General features: G+C 44.9%; 3 protein-coding genes across 4 annotated transcripts; 2 read left to right on the forward strand and 1 right to left on the reverse strand.

Annotated features, from left to right (window-relative positions):
• The first annotated feature begins 628 nt into the window (after window positions 1-628).
• On the forward strand, window positions 629-6,416 carry LOC105418776 (protein FAM83B-like). The gene is made up of 4 exons (XM_011619317.2): window positions 629-1,364; window positions 2,828-2,992; window positions 3,492-3,616; window positions 3,769-6,416. The coding sequence occupies exons 1-4, from the start codon at window positions 927-929 to the stop codon at window positions 5,756-5,758; spliced, it is 2,718 nt and encodes a 905-aa protein (XP_011617619.1). The 5' UTR covers window positions 629-926; the 3' UTR covers window positions 5,759-6,416.
• Window positions 6,417-6,511: 95 nt separating this feature from the next.
• Window positions 6,512-10,971, reverse strand: lgsn (lengsin, lens protein with glutamine synthetase domain). 2 transcript variants are annotated; one of them, XM_029850784.1, is made up of 5 exons: window positions 10,952-10,971; window positions 9,071-9,161; window positions 8,294-8,963; window positions 8,025-8,191; window positions 6,512-7,734 (listed from the first exon to the last, which is right to left on the reverse strand). In XM_029850784.1, exons 2-5 carry the CDS (start codon window positions 9,113-9,115, stop codon window positions 6,541-6,543), a joined length of 2,076 nt encoding a protein of 691 aa, XP_029706644.1. In that variant the 5' UTR covers window positions 9,116-9,161; window positions 10,952-10,971; the 3' UTR covers window positions 6,512-6,540. The 2 variants fall into 2 exon arrangements, with proteins under 2 accessions (XP_029706644.1, XP_011617623.1); XM_011619321.2 differs by lacking the exon at window positions 10,952-10,971 and having other exon boundaries at window positions 9,092-9,218.
• ptp4a1 (protein tyrosine phosphatase 4A1) lies at window positions 10,492-15,402 on the forward strand. The gene is made up of 6 exons (XM_003978010.3): window positions 10,492-10,645; window positions 12,191-12,819; window positions 12,927-13,019; window positions 13,584-13,714; window positions 13,934-14,008; window positions 14,376-15,402. Exons 2-6 carry the CDS (start codon window positions 12,715-12,717, stop codon window positions 14,491-14,493), a joined length of 522 nt encoding a protein of 173 aa, XP_003978059.1. The 5' UTR covers window positions 10,492-10,645; window positions 12,191-12,714; the 3' UTR covers window positions 14,494-15,402.
• The last annotated feature ends 26 nt before the right edge of the window (window positions 15,403-15,428 follow it).

The raw sequence follows: 15,428 nt of genomic DNA on the forward strand, positions 1-15,428 counted from the left end.
AAATCCCTCCTTTATGGTTGGTATGAGCTACAAACTGGGAATAAACCAGAACCAGTCTAGTCCTCACTCTCCCCTCGGGGGTATCACATCTTCACTCAGGATTATTTTAGGCATAATTAATGGAACCCTTCAGAATGAGCATCCGACTTCCTGTAGCTTGTTATTACTCAGTCAAGACAACAGAAGAATGATGCAGGGGACATTTTGGCCCAGAGGGAAGCCTGAAAGGAGCCTGATCATGGTGTGTATGTCTGTGTGGGTCCTCACAGATAGATGTGATAAGGAACACATCGGACAGACATATCTTTTCAAACCCTTAAGTGTCCTCCACAGCAAAACACTGTCCACTGTCCAGGCACTGTGACTGGACAGGGTTAGACCCTGTCCAGTCACTCAGAAAGGTACTTCACATTAGGGCCAGACATAATTTCCTGTATCATTATTTCAGATCCAGAAACTGCTGCGTGTGGGTGAGCTGTGTCAGCTAGTGACATGTGTTGTACTATATAAATATTTTGTGTCCACATCCGCTGCCTGAGAAACCTGCTCTGACAGCCTCAGGCACTCAGGTGGGCGGGGCTTGAGTGATTAATAGGGCAGGTATAGCGAGTTGCTCCTGTGCACAAGCAATTCAGAACCACAGCTCAGTGCTGCTCAGGTATTGACTGAGACTGTGCAGAACAGGAACTTTGTGCTACAACCAGGAAGTAAGTTTTTGGTTCATTTCCTTATATAATATGCTGAAAATGGCTCCTGTTGTTTGTTTTGCTGTGGATCAAACCTGAAGGACGAGTTTTTAGGCTGTGTAAACTGTGTTTTCTTTAAATGGGATCCTCAGTGTTGCTGCATTTAAGTCTGCACAACAGTCAGTTACACTGACAGGAAACTATAGACTATATTCAGAAGCCATCGTGGGTCTAACAGGCATGGAGTCCAGTCTGTCCCATCTGTCCTCACTGGCTGAAGAGGACAATCCTATGTACATCCAGCCACATTACAAGGAGTCCTACCGGCTGGCTATTTACGCGCTGCTCTGTGGAGGCCGAGAGGCCTACGAGGAGTTCCTGCGGGCCGAGCAGATCAGCCCCTTCCTCTCCGATGAGGAGATCCTGTTCATGTTGGAAAACGGGGAGCTGCCAGATGTGGAGGATGACTTCGAGATGAAACGTACAATGGACACGGGGGCTCAGTCCACGTACTTCCCATCAGAGTCAGATGAGGAGGTGCCAGACCTGGAGCTGGGGTGGCCTGAGGTGTCCCTAGAGGCCTCCGACACCAGCATCAGTCTCCTGTTCAACCCACCCAGAATCAACACACCGAGTATCAAGGAAGTGGTGCGAAAACAGATCCAGGATGCCCGCCAGGTAAAAACTGAACCAACCTGCATCTAACAGGTGGAAACGTGTAACGAACAAGCAGCTTGTTCATCTCCTTCAGCCTTTTAGAATAATTATACAGTAAGAAAACAAATGGAAAGGTCACATTTTTTCTGTCTGTTTTCCTTCTGCTGATGCTGATTGTGGCTGCAGATTGGACATTTTAACATTCTCGTTAGAATGAATTCCACTTTGAAGCAGATTATGGGTCAGAATGCTGGTCTGGATGATTTTAGTCTGCTGGTTCTTTTGGCACATTTGGAATATTTCAGCACAAATTCTGCTCACAAACGTTTAAAGTTAACACCATGACAGCTGAGCATACGTCAGGTTGGACTGGTTGTCCAGCCTTGACACATCCGCACCTGCAGTTTGCTGTGTCTCTCAGAATGTTCTGATGAATTACAGAGGAGACGTTGAGCAGATGAGGGGTTGTACAGGCTGGAGATGAAGCACCGGAGCTGTAGGTCCTGCAGGGTTCCTCCTGGTCTAGAACAGAACCAGCCAATCGGGTTTTGTGAGGAGAACCTTCGTAACACTCTGAACTTGGTGTTCACTCATGCCAAAGCTTACAGACAAACACGTGTGTTAGTTTACTCATGACAACATAGTTTCTGCTGTCACAGGCCAGACCTCGATAGTCTGACCAAAACAATCATGGATCTTTAAATTAAATTAAATCTAGCCTGCTTATTCCTCCTTGACAAAATAAAATCTGAAACTTTAACTGTAACATTGCTATAAGCTATAGCTTATAACAGAACATTTGAACTCACATGTCATGAGTCCAGTCAGCTGCAAATCTGCAAGGACTTGTTTAAACCCTCAAGTACTTTTGTGGGTGAAAGACTGGGATTATTTTCCTTTGAGTCTGAGAGAACAAACAATATTAATCACCAGGCAACAGCAATACCAGAAATGTCACCGAGAGGCATCAGAATCTTACAGGAAAAACTGAGGGAATTCATCACACACATACACATACACACACATGCGCGCAATAAATGTCTTGTTTCATGCCCCAGCTTGAATATTGTCTGTATTCATCTCAGTACAAGTCTGATGTAAGACATTTATAGTTAACAAGCCCACATCTCAAGTCATTATGCATCACTCAGTGAGTGAGTGTGTAATAACACAGTTAAAACTGCATAAATTCTCATTGTTTCTCTGAAGAACACGCAGTTTGACCTGAAAGTGCTCATAACGAAATTTGCCCATCGAAAATTTAAAAATCACTGCATAATAATCAAGCACTTTATGGGTCCAACATCTTCGGAGCTATGTTAGTATGTGTGTATAATTAGTGAAAACGTAAGATCTTCACTGTTTTTATTTCACTTATTTTAACATTTCCTACAAGTATGTAATTTTTAAGGAGACCTTTAATGTAGCTTAAAAATAGTTTCTTTGTTATTTAAATGATTGGCAAATGTTCCACATGTCCCCAGGTTATCGCCATAGCGATGGATGTCTTCACTGACGTGGACATTTTCAAAGAAATCATCACTGCCACATTAAGGGGCGTGGCTGTCTACATCCTCCTCGATGATTCTCACTTCAGCAGCTTCCTTGCAATGTCCCTCAGGGTGGGCATCAACGTCCAAGACCTCAAGGTGAGACAGTGTCAAAAGTAGCAACAATAGAAAGGATAGAACTTTCTCTCATATGTTCATCACTGTTATTTCCATCATGTGTGGCGTCAGAGGATGTGAGCTGTGTTGTGTGATCTTTCAATTGCTGGCAGGAGATTTATATCTGGATTAAATTTGACATTATCTCCACACCCTTGTGAAAACAGGATCATTCACTAGCGTGCCCTGCAGCATTCCTCCCTGTCACCACACTGGACCTGAGCAGCAGCACATAGAAAGACTTCATCTCTTTAAGCTGGTTGGAGTTTCCTGTTGAGCAGCATTGGGCTGGCAGGACGTCAATGTGAAAAAAGTGAATAGCAGCAGTGACGTAAACGTTGTTGACTGTCACGTGTTTACCATGAAAAAGCTGCACCTTCCTCATGGGTTGAACTTCTCCTCCTCCCGACACAGAAACCCAATTTTTATAATGTTTTTTATGTTCCATACTTATTGTTTGTTCTGTGTGTTTCTCCTTCAGAACATTCGGGTTCGGACTGTTCAGGGGCAACAGTATCACTGTCAGTCCGGTATGAAGTTCCATGGAGCTTTGGAGCAAAAATTCATTCTGATAGACTGCCAGACGGTGTTGTATGGAACCTACAGGTGAGTTTGTCCACTTATGCTCATGAAAACCTTCATCTGGATAAAGACAAACACCAGAGTCAATGTTTAAAGCAAACTGACACCAGAAGACAGGTGATTATTCATCCTATGCATCATCCTAATAGGTCATTGATGGATGATTTCTCTTTCAGCTACACGTGGACCTGTGAGAAAATCAACCTCAGCATGGCCCTGGTGATCACAGGTCAGTTGGTTTCCTCATATGACGAAGAGTTCCGAAGATTGTTCGCTCGTTCCACAGTTCCGGCTCTTCAGTCTGTTGAGAGGTCCTCACATTTCCTGAGAGATCCTGTGAGCCTGCAGAGCCCCAGCCAGTTTTCCCTCCATCAGATTCACATGAGATCCAGAGGTCTGCAGGCCATGAGGAAGGCTCAGGAAGACAGATTCAACAGTGCCACCATGATGACCCGGGGTCTGAGCATCCAGGAGAGGCTGCATCAATCTCACAATCCTGATGTGGGGAACATGTTGCGGGGCCACAGTTATGGTGAAGACCTCCAGAGGTTAAATGCTTTGACTCGTCTGAGGAAGGGAACCAATGAACTTGGAGTTCCAGTCCTGCCTGAAAAGGTTGGCTCTAAATTAAGGGGGGTTAGCGAGTTGTTGCTACCCAACAGATTGTCTCAGCAGCAGCTTAAACACCGGACCCGTTATGGAACGGACCAGAATCTCATACCATTCAGCTCTGAAACATCGCTGCACAGATGGAAGATGGACACCTACCTCAACGACTTTGACATGGCGTTAGACACCTCCTGCGACACCATGTCTCCAGTCACGTCGCCGTTTAGCAGTCACACGCACTTAAATGAGCTTCAAACGCAGCGGATTCACAGCAGGTCGAGGGACATAAAGTCCAGGATGGAGGAAATCAGGCAAAAGAGGCTCAGTCTTCAGGAGTATTCTAATTTCAGACAGAACCAGGAACTAAAGAGGCATGCAGGAGAAAAACCTTCCTATAAGTCATCATTTCGAGGTCTGGACACGAGTCTTGTCGATTTGGAGCCAACTCTACAAACAGACCGCGGCCTGGAATCAGCCAGTCAGGTTGACAGTGAGCCCCACAGAGAGGGTGTTCTCATGGAGAACCATCGCTCTGCCTCTTACTATGATGTCAAATCAGTTTCGGATCCAAAGACAACTTATGATTGGAATGAACCTCTTTTAAGGACAACCTCAGCAGGAAATTTAGATACCAAACTAAGGGATTCCCCACAAAAGCTCTCTCAGCCAGGAGGCCTCAGTGTACAGGCCACAAAAACAGTGAAGTCTCTGACTAGAATTCCTGAAGAAAAAGAAGGTTCTGGTACTGTGGTCAATGGTTCTGCTCCACCGGGGCATGGAAAAGAAAAGCTTTCTAAAGATGAGAAAGACACTGAGAAAGAGACAAACCGGCCTGCAGGGTCTCAGCAGGTTCAAGCCCAACAAAGTCTTGAGCCTGCAGGTACAGCTGAGGGGCAAAAACCAGCATCCATTGAGGTACTAAATGCTTCTGCTGGCTCTCAGCGTGCAGCAGAGGCTCAGGGTAGTTATCTGGAAAAAGGGCAAATGCAGTGTGAAGAACCAGGTTTTCAGAGGAAAAATTCATTGAGAATGAAAATGTACTCGTTGCTCGCGTCAGATGAAAAGAAACAGCCCAAAAAAGAGGACAAGTCATTCCAAAGGAAGATCTCATTGAAACCAAAACACACCTCTGGACTCACCCAACCAGTGATAGTGGACCATCCCCCCATTTACTCTGCAGACCACACAACCAAGAAGAGTCAGTCTCAGGGTGTCTCCAGGATGCACAACCCCAACATTGGCCCACCAGACATAGAGAAGCACAAGCCTCTCCAGAGGTTATCGACACAGCGTTCCAGTAAAAAGAAGACGTCCTTGTCAGCAGAGCAGGAGGAAGGGTGGAGGAGCACTCTGGAGAAGGAGGAGGCCAAAGTCTACCAGAGGCAGAAAGTCTACAGCCGCTTCGAATACCTGCTCACCACTGAAAATCTCTCCAAAGACGGAAGTTCTGCATACAACGACCCAGGATGCAACCAGTATCAGATGCAGAGCAGCTCTGACAAAAAACTGGGCAAATTCATGCAGAGAGTTGGAAATCTCATTGGCAAGAACAAATAGAGGAACAGCAACACTGAGCAACACTGCTTCTTCAGGGCTGAAGTCAGGCATAGAAGCAACTTCAGAATGCATGTCTGTCTGTGCATGTGCGGGACGTGCATCTGTAAACTGTCAGGATTTTTTAGGGAAACAGCCACAGTGAAGATGGGCTAAGGCCAAAACACAAACATATTTTAGAAAATTACTGAATATTAATGAATTAGCACATGGAACAATTACTATTTTTCTTATATTTTGATGGGACTTGTGCATATCTTTATACTAATTTGGGATTTTGAAACTATTTTCCTTGGAAAATCTCACATTTGGTTTTTCATATTTATCTTAAAACTTAAAATGTGGGTGTCTGATAAGGTTAAGTAATTGATAAGGTTGGTCATTGTCTGTCGTATTGGTCATTAATAAAACATCTGCATTTTTTACACAGTTACAGCTATGTTTGATAGTATTTATTTTTATCAATATATTAATAAATCTGACCATCACGTGTAAAAAAAACTTCATTATAAACCAAGAAAACCAAAAGAAATAGTCCTAAATATTCATCATGTACAGTAGTCAAACATTATTTCAACTTTTTATGACATTTAATGATGTTTTTCATCTCACATCACTGTCCATCTTATCACTAACAATAAAAACACACAGTGACTCTTTATCAGTGTTTTTAATGTTTCTTTATTCAATCTAACTTCAATCTATCATATCAATATAGAAAATAAAACCTTTCTATTCAAACTTTAATTGGTTTTAATGTGCTTTGATCTTTTAAACTAAGACTTTTAGATGAAATACTCCAGACATTTGTTTCTCTCGTCATCCAGTTCTTGTGTCTCAATCTCAAACTTCTTCATTGCGATGAAATACTGAACGAAGGGCTCTCCAAGGGCACTGCGGATCATGTGATCCTCTGCCAGGGCCTCCAAGGCGTCGTCAAGCTTCACAGGAATGGCAAACTCCTTCTGCTGACTGGGGGCTTTGCTCAGGCTGCTGTCAGCGTTCAGGTTTCGTCTGATACCGTCCAGGCCTGCGGCCACGGTGGCGGCCAGCACGATGTAGGGATTGGCCATAGCTGAGCCCAGCTTGTTGTCAATGTGTGTCTCCCTGCCACCGTGACACTTGATGTTGAAGGAGCTGCTGTTGTCATTGCAGCCGCAGGTGGCACACAGCATCCGTTTTGGGTCTTTGATCGTCTTGGCGATGTGGCTCCGGCAGCCCAGACCGGGGGACATCAAGCAGCTCAGGGCAGCGGAGTGGGTGAGGAGACCAGCGATCCATTTTCTGCCAATCTCAGAGAGCTCGCCCGCTCTCTCCGCGCTGTGGAAGAGGCTTCGTCGGCCGTTAGCATCCCACAAACTGTGAGAGAGCACCCCGGCATTGTACAGGCCATCATCTGTGAAGAAGCTGGCGATGTAGCTGTGTTTGCGCGCCATCTCTTTGATGCCGGTGCGGAATGTGAAGGCACTGTCTGCAGCCTCGATCCCAAACTCTGGCCTCAGGTTAATCTCCATCTGACCAGGGCCGCTCGCCGAGGCGATGCTGTCTATATCGGCGCCCATGCAGTACATGCTGTCCACCAGCTGCTGGAAGAAAGGCAGGTCATGGTTGCTGAGCAGTGTGGTTGCGGGGAACATGAGGGTTTTAGGGCCGATCCGATCCGGAGCTCCGAGCACGCAGCATTCGTAGGTGAAAGACGAGTATAAAGAGAATCCCAAGCTCTGGAGCTGGCCAAGAAGCTGCTTGGCAATCAGTCGAGGAGACGTGCGAAGGGGGCTTCCTGTCACCGTGCAGGGGTCACAGATGACCCGGGCTGTCTGCTCAGCCCAGGGTAAGACCCTGAAGGTGGAAAGATCAGGGATCAAGAGGACATCACTGCTGAAGTTGGCAGTGTTGGCATTGTCCACTTCATTACTCTTAGGGCTCAGAGTCAGCTCCAGGTAGCTTCTCGGCATTGGTATCCCATAAACTGCTTTCTCCTGTGGAGACAAACCTGGGTTCTTAAAATAATAATGGAACTGGTGAAGATTAAGAGAGGAATCAGGTGAAACTTCTGAGGTCAGGCAGAAAATAAAATCTTTATATCTTGAATTTCTTTGTTCTGATAGATAGATAGATAGATAGATAGATAGATAGATAGATAGATAGATAGATAGATAGATAGATAGATAGATAGATAGATAGATAGATAGATAGATAGATAGATAGATAGATAGATAGATAGATAGATAGATAGATAGATAGATAGATAGATAGATAGATAAATTACATGGAAGAAGCGGACAGGAACCGTCTTGGACCTGGACACCCCGTGGAGGTCGGTGGCCTCGAAGCGGACGAAGGTGATGTTTTCTCTGGTGATCTGACGCTTGATCTGTTCCATGGCTGAAACGAACCTCTGATTCCCAAAGATCTCGAAGTTCTCGCTTTGGGTCTCTGTCAGGAAGAGTTTGAAATATTGACAAATCACTTTGACTCTGAAAAGAAGGAAAAACATCGCTTTTTCTCATTTATTTTCTGTAAGCAAAGCTTCAGGACCTGTATGAGAAGCTCCAGTCTCTCTCCAGGAGCTGCTGCCTGCATGTGTGTGTGTCCTGACTCCTGGCTGCACATTTGTGTTGGCATCAGCCCTGAATGAACTGGATGAATCCATGTGAGAAGGCTGAATAGACGTTCCCTCTCTGGAGCTGGGCCCCCTTCTGGAAGCTTCAGAGCGTGGTTTGAAGGTGCTAAATGCTCTGTTGGAGTTTCCATCATCTTGGTGTCCATCAGTCCGGCCTCTGCTGCCACTGCTTCCATGCAGGTATGTATAAGGACCACCTGGCTTCCCATCAACTCGTCCTCGGATGCTAAGGAGGGGGCTCTCTCTCAGGATGGTCTTCAGCTCCTCCATAGTTTGCCGGGGGAAGCCCATCTCGTTCGGCACTCTGGTTTGAGAAGACCCCTCCTTGGTCCACTCTTCCTCTGCAGCTGCTTCATCCATCGCGGCTCGTTCTGGGTTCCTCTGATGCAACGGGCTGATGGAGATCACAGTAGGGGGGTCAGGAGGTAAAGGGACGGCTGCTGGAGAGTGGATGATGCACGGACCTCCCCCTCTGCTGTTCCAGTCCACGGGTGGTGCATATTTTCCAGTTACCCTCACTCCCTTCCTGTTGCCCAGACTCATCCCTGTGCCATCTATTTGGTCTTCGCTTCCACTCTGACCCTCCTGAAAGACACACATGCATCCGTCACAGGTGTTGTGGGTTAAGTCTGTAGCTAGAGTACAAACAATTACAGCCAGTAATCTGATCAAACGAATTTTTGTAGCCAAACCTGCTGATGTGGAGGCTTTACCTTGAGATCTTCAGAGTCATTCATGTCTGTCTTTGTGTTCTTAAGTTAAACTGTGATTTTCATTGCCCCCCTGCAAAGACAGAGCACCAATCGCACATTAATTTTATATAGACAATTGACACAATAGTGATGGTTTAGAAAATTCTTTTGGCCCCCTGACACTCTCGGGACTGCAGCAGGAATCTGGCGCTCTCCGGCCACAGTGTGGACACAGAGCCACTGCAGCTTTGAGCTCATTGGTTGGCCGGGAGGACAATTCAGAGCTGCTTTTGTGTGACTGTAGAGGGAAACTGCTGATCTCAGCAGCTCTGTTTGCTCTTCTAGAAAGATATGAGACCAAAAGTATTTATTCCAGTGGGATGAGGGCCAGACAATGCCTGCAGATACTGATGTTCTGTGCACTACTAGCCTAATAGTTGACCCCTCTCCTGAGGAAGAACCATGTAAATTTTGAGGGGACAATCAGTTTCACAAACAACCAGAACTGGAATGTAAGCGACGGTGGCAAAATGATTCAAAAGCCAGTAGATGGCAAATGTAGCCATGACAACAATCAGTTATTTGAAAAGAGAGCTTAGTTAAACACACAAAAACATTTCTTTAAAGTACGATAATATCAGAAAAAGGGGGGAAAAAATAGTTGGTTTTGCTTTTGATAATGGAAAATGACTGAGTCAGAAGGCAAGATGTGATAATTTGACATAGGGTTAGGGTTAGGGGTTAGGGGTAACGACATTCCTGTCATTCCTGTGTTATTCCGAGCAATGCTTTATCAACAAACGTGTGAGCATATTTATTCATTTATTTATTTATTATTGTGTATTTTTATTAGTAGTAGTGGTAGCAGTAGAGACAGCTTTATGCGTCGTGCTGAGCCTGAACTGTCAGTCCTGTGCTGCAGGTCCAGGTAGGGAGATGTCTGGACAGAACACCTCCGTTTTTAGGGTGGGGTTTTGCTCAGAAGCCAATCTGCACACAATTCAATGTAGGGACAACCGGAAGTTTCCTGATATTTGTCCAATATAAAACTCAAAGCAACAGGACCGAGAATAAAAACGTAGTTATTGGTATAACAATCGATCACAACACTTGATATTGCGGACAAAAGGCTTATTAAACCAAAACAAAAAGGTTTTAGCATATATAACACAGTAAAAGATGTCTCTAGTCATTACCGGAATATTTTTACTATATTAGTTGTGGATGTGTATTATTATAACATTTAGAATTTTAATTGTAAATAATATAAATAAATAACTCCACTTCTTATGGGATAATGACGTATATTAATAAGAAAAACGAACAAACTTTCACTCAGGTAAATTTGCTCAATCTCGAACTAAAAGGTTTCGCGTGGGGGGCTTTTATTCTGAAACCGAAACAGGAAGTTTTCTTCTTTATTTTCGAGTCTGACTGAATCACGTCAGGAGACTTCGGCTCCGCTCGGAGAAACGACACCGGGCTGTATGGTGAAGAACCGTTTCACATTCTTACCTTTTTCTGGGGACCGGCTGTATGATTAAGCTACAATCTTCAATGAGTAAGCATATCCCAGTAAGTACAATGTCAATTTTTGTGGCTATATGTTGTGTTTCTGCTCTTTTCATATGGAGTCTTGTCGTGAGTCGATTTGATATCGCTTCCCGTTGGCCTTAACGTCACTTCGATAAAATCACGGCTTCGTCAAGAAACAATCGTTTCCTCTGTCCCACTGTTATTGACTTTTAAATGTCTTAACTAGTGAAAGTCAGCAGGACTGGTAGGGTTTGGTGTGACTGTCGTTTAGTGTCGCTGCGTGTTTCGGGCACGATTGTGAAACAGCTCTTAGCTCCAAGTTTCTGCCGCTAACAGTCGACGCACTTTTATTAAAACGAGGACAGGCCCGTTAAAGGATGAGATTTGGGGCTGATCGGGTTCCTCTGCTGCACCAAACAGGCCCCACGTTTGTCAGCTGAAAGCGTCGTCCCGACCGTCCCGGTGTGGTCCGAGGCCGCTCATGGTGGATGATGGCGCCCGCCTGGTCCCGACACAAAGGACGCTTAAAGCTTTCTCATTTATTACAGCCTGTCATCTGTTTAATTACCGCCTATCTGCGTAGCCTGCTCTGCTTTCACGTCTGTTTTTCGTCTACTGAATCCAAGTGCTCCATTTTGTCCCCCAAGCTCCATGTTTGAGCCTGATGCCGTTTTCCAGCCGGAAAATACCGGATTAACAAAGCAGACTTAAAGGGCTCGATTGTGCATTTAGGTCACTATGGAACAAAAAACGCCACTTTTATGCAGGGTCTACTCTCCGATGGTGACAGAACAGGTCGACCAAACCCAGAATTGTCAGTGAAAGCGTGTTTGAGCCGTTAGTAGCTGTAATACCAGATGTTGGGAAGGCCTCTGAACGAACCAGTTGTCACTGATGGGATCTACATGTTGACCAGTCTGATCTCCACCAGTGGATTAAGAGTATACTGGAGGCATCTTATATGATTCTGGCAGGTCCATTTCCACTGGAGCTCTGGGAGGTTCTCGGTTCCGTTTCTAACAGCTTTTCCTTCACAGCTGTTCATAATCAAACACCACACCCCACACTGGTATTCTGCACAGAATCCAGTCTCTGTGGACGGGATCCAGTGTCTATATCACACCAGGGGGGTCCAGACAACATGTCTGCTCCATCAGTATAAATCTATATATGTACTTATAACTTTATATTTGCATTCTGCTGTTATTGTCTCCTTAAGGAACGTTTTACTAATGTTACATATCAGTGGAGAGTTTCCCCAGTGAATAACAAATTCTTATATTTAACAAACGGGAGGCTGCAATCTTTGTTTTTTATGGCTTGAATCTGTTTGAAGATTTATGAATATTGCCGTCAATTTGAGATGTGATGATGTAGGACAGAAGGTTGATGTTGTGTCTGACATCGGGGTGTTTGTGTGGTTGGATGGGCCGTGCGCTGCAATAAGAATGTTGTTCCCTCCAGAACCTTACATTAGTGGTGAAGGCAGAGATCAGAAAACAGAAACGTTCTGCAGGGAGACGTGAGGCTTCTGTTTCCCAGCCTGGCTGTTGTCCAAAACATCTTGTCTTCTGTGTCCTGCAGCAGTTCTGTGGTGTTCTGGGTCACACATTTATGGAGTTTCTGAAGGGCAGTGGAGACTACTGCCAGGCTCAGCACGCTGTCTATGCAGACGAGTGAACTGCCAACCTCATCATCCATCCGACGCACTTGAGCCACCGGAGGGACGCCTCCCAGAACCAGCGTTAACTTGGCCTGGATGGGGTAACTCCACCCGCTGCACACTGCCCTTGTCGGCTTCCGCCTGGCCTGAATCAAGGTGGAACCAGCCTTGTTTTTCTTTTTTCCCTTCCTTTTCTTTAATTTTATTCCAAAGAAGAGGGTTTTTGAGTTGTTTCTGATCGTCCGCCCTTGTCCAGCCACACTCTTCCTGAATTCTCCCACCTAGCTGTCACCTCCTTTGTTTCTTTTAAGCCTCCCTGGAACATCATTGGATCTGTTTTCACAGCCTCGTTGGACTTTTTTTTTTACATCAGCTCAGATTTACATCTGTAGTTTTAATCTGTGGGAAGCTTTGGGATTGTAATTATTTTCCAAACGTTGTCACCATGGCTCGAATGAATCGACCGGCCCCTGTGGAGATCACCTACAAGAACATGCGGTTCCTCATTACCCACAACCCCACAAATGCCACCCTCAACAAGTTTATTGAGGTGAGACTTTAAGTCCTCGCTTGTAATGAAGTCAGGACATCAGATCCTTTCTGCAGAAAATTCAGGTGCTTCATTTTCATGTTTTGATATCAAATTTGTCCTTCCAGGAGCTGAAAAAGTATGGAGTGACCACCGTCGTCAGAGTTTGTGAGGCCACCTATGATGCCACCCTGGTGGTCAAAGAAGGAATCCAGGTTCTGGTGAGTTTGAACTTGTCAACCACAGCTCAGTGGGCTTTTTCTGCATCTTTGGCTGTTATAGTTGAATGATTTCTTTAATGAATGTCATGTTTTTATAGCCCAAATTCACTGCTGAGATGTGAAAAAAGGTTAGAATAATGAAAGTAGTGAAAATGTATTTCCAACTGATGACAGGCAGTAGATCTGTGGTGATCCGTGTTTCCGTGAGAGGGATGAACAAGTGAAGCTCTTCAGAGTTTCTGAAGATAATTTAATAGATTTAACAGGTCATGAAAGTAGGTGCTGCAAATACGAATGGATTAAAATAACCTAATAATAATTATCTGATTGCTGTTAGGGGTAATGAAGGCTTGTTTGTCTTCTTTGTTAATCAGGAACTGAAATGAGCCACTTTACGCTCTTAAAGGAGCCGTTAAAAAACAGGAAGAGAGATGCCCCAGCTGTCTCCCCCACCCCCCCCCCCCCCCCCCCCCCCCCCCCCCCTTCCCCCAACAGCTGCTTCTTGTGTTTTGGTTTCTGATAAACTGCAAACATCATGACTTCCTGGTCTCTGTCCCTCCCCAGAATTGGCCGTTTGATGATGGAGCCCCTCCTTCTAACCAGATTGTGGATGATTGGCTGAATCTGCTGAAGCTGAAGTTCAGGGAGGAGCCCGGCTGCTGCATTGCTGTCCACTGCGTGGCCGGACTGGGGAGGTGAGCCTTAGACTCCTGTCAGGTGGACATGCGTCATCACTCTTGATCAGGTGCTGAGTGAAAGAAAGCTGAAGATGACTTGTTTAACAATGAGCTCATCGCACCATCCATGGTGTTGTGTATCATTTGAGTGTACTTAAGGTAAAATGTCTCGTGTGCTTTGTATTTCCCGCCCGGCTGAGTTTTCTGGTGTTGTCTGAATGTGGGGTGTCCTTGCAGAGCCCCGGTTCTGGTTGCTCTTGCTCTGATTGAATGTGGGATGAAGTACGAAGACGCTGTCCAGTTCATCCGACAGTAAGTCCAAACACTGGCTCGTCTGTTAAAGATGACACTGTGCAGACTCAGAAGATGATGATTGGCTCATTTTTATTCCACACCTTTATGTTGACTCAAGAAGCCTAAATTGACTGTGCAGATGGACACTTTGGGGCCCCCTGGTGGGCACTGTGTAGTAACCTGCATTTGTAGCCTTTCTGTGTGAGGCGTGTTTGAGCTGGAACATGACTCATGCTGACACTTGTTATATCACATAAGTCATTTAGAAGCAGAGCTGTAGAATACATCACTGAAACCTTTCAGTGTTTTTTGCTTTTGTCCATTTGCAATTCTTCAGACATGCTTATGTGTTTGGCTGTTGATGTCTGTGTTTTTTACTGACCAGGAAGCGTCGCGGAGCTTTCAACAGCAAGCAGCTGTTCTACTTGGAGAAATATCGTCCAAAGATGCGCCTGCGCTTTAAAGATTCCAACAGCCATCGCAATAACTGCTGCATCCAGTAGAGCCAACCCCTCAGCCACACCCAGCCGCTGCCACACACCAAGAGCTCAAGTCGACCTCTGCGGCGAACTACCAGGCAGGCTTGTGTTTTTGTTAAGAAATGTCCTTTTGTTGAAGTATTTTTTTGTTGAAATACCTTACTGTCCCGCCCACTTCCTGCTTCAGGTCCTAGATTAAATGTCAGTGAGGCATGAACCAGAACATCCTCATTTTCTTTGTTAGCCCAGAAAGTAATGAAATTGTACGTGGTCGTAACGTGTTGGATTAATTGTTTCATGAAAACGCTTCTGAGAGTTGAATTGGCCAGTTTATCACGTCTTTGAAACCCCATTTCCCCCCAAAAAAGTTCTGCCTTCCTTCAGATGGTTCATCCATTGATGCCTTACAGTCGAAGTGGAACAAAGGCAACCGAGGCGAGCGCGCTTGCAGAAAAGGTGTTTCATTTTTCTACTTGGAACAACGGAAAAGAAGCCGTTGCCTTTGTTTTGTGCAGGAAGTCTTACTCACTTATGCCCTTTTAGTAATGAGTTTTGTAATGTAAAATGCTTAATTGTTGCAATATTTGTCAGTTTAAAGTCTAGGAAGTTGTTTATCTTTACCAGACCTTGTGTTTACTAATTAACTGCCATGTCCAAAATGTGAGTTATTATTTTTAAATTTCCTCTTCAGTTCTTTTATTTGCTTCAAACTGGACTTCCTACGTCTGCGATATTTTGTATGCCTTTATTTGATGTCCGTAACTTAAGACTTGGATACTTGATGATTTTATGTATTTGAAAGTGTGTACTATTATTATTATTAGGTCGGCTATTTATACTATTAATGGATGTGTGATTTAGTACCGTGAGCGATAAAGTTGTACCTGTTCACCAACTTGTGCAAGTACATTAAATGAAACACTGAAAAGCAACAATCCGCATGGCCTCATTTCCAGCTG

The sequence above is a fragment of the Takifugu rubripes genome, chromosome 17 (genome assembly GCF_901000725.2).
Source record: "Takifugu rubripes chromosome 17, fTakRub1.2, whole genome shotgun sequence".
NCBI lineage: Eukaryota > Metazoa > Chordata > Actinopteri > Tetraodontiformes > Tetraodontidae > Takifugu > Takifugu rubripes.

Coding starts and splice junctions, on each gene's coding strand:
- LOC105418776 (XM_011619317.2), top strand. CDS start 927: ATGGAGTCCAGTCTGTCCCATCTGTCCTCACTGGCTGAAGAGGACAAT. Junction 1,365..2,827: donor AGATCCAGGATGCCCGCCAG/GTAAAAACTGAA, acceptor ACATGTCCCCAG/GTTATCGCCATAGCGATGGA. Junction 3,617..3,768: donor GTGTTGTATGGAACCTACAG/GTGAGTTTGTCC, acceptor TTTCTCTTTCAG/CTACACGTGGACCTGTGAGA.
- lgsn (XM_029850784.1), bottom strand. CDS start 9,115: ATGAATGACTCTGAAGATCTCAAGGTAAAGCCTCCACATCAGCAG. Junction 8,964..9,070: donor TAAAGCCTCCACATCAGCAG/GTTTGGCTACAA, acceptor TGTGTCTTTCAG/GAGGGTCAGAGTGGAAGCGA. Junction 7,735..8,024: donor TTCCTGTCCGCTTCTTCCAT/GTAATTTATCTA, acceptor TTGTCTCCACAG/GAGAAAGCAGTTTATGGGAT.
- ptp4a1 (XM_003978010.3), top strand. CDS start 12,715: ATGGCTCGAATGAATCGACCGGCCCCTGTGGAGATCACCTACAAGAAC. Junction 12,820..12,926: donor CCCTCAACAAGTTTATTGAG/GTGAGACTTTAA, acceptor TTGTCCTTCCAG/GAGCTGAAAAAGTATGGAGT. Junction 14,009..14,375: donor GCTGTCCAGTTCATCCGACA/GTAAGTCCAAAC, acceptor TTTACTGACCAG/GAAGCGTCGCGGAGCTTTCA.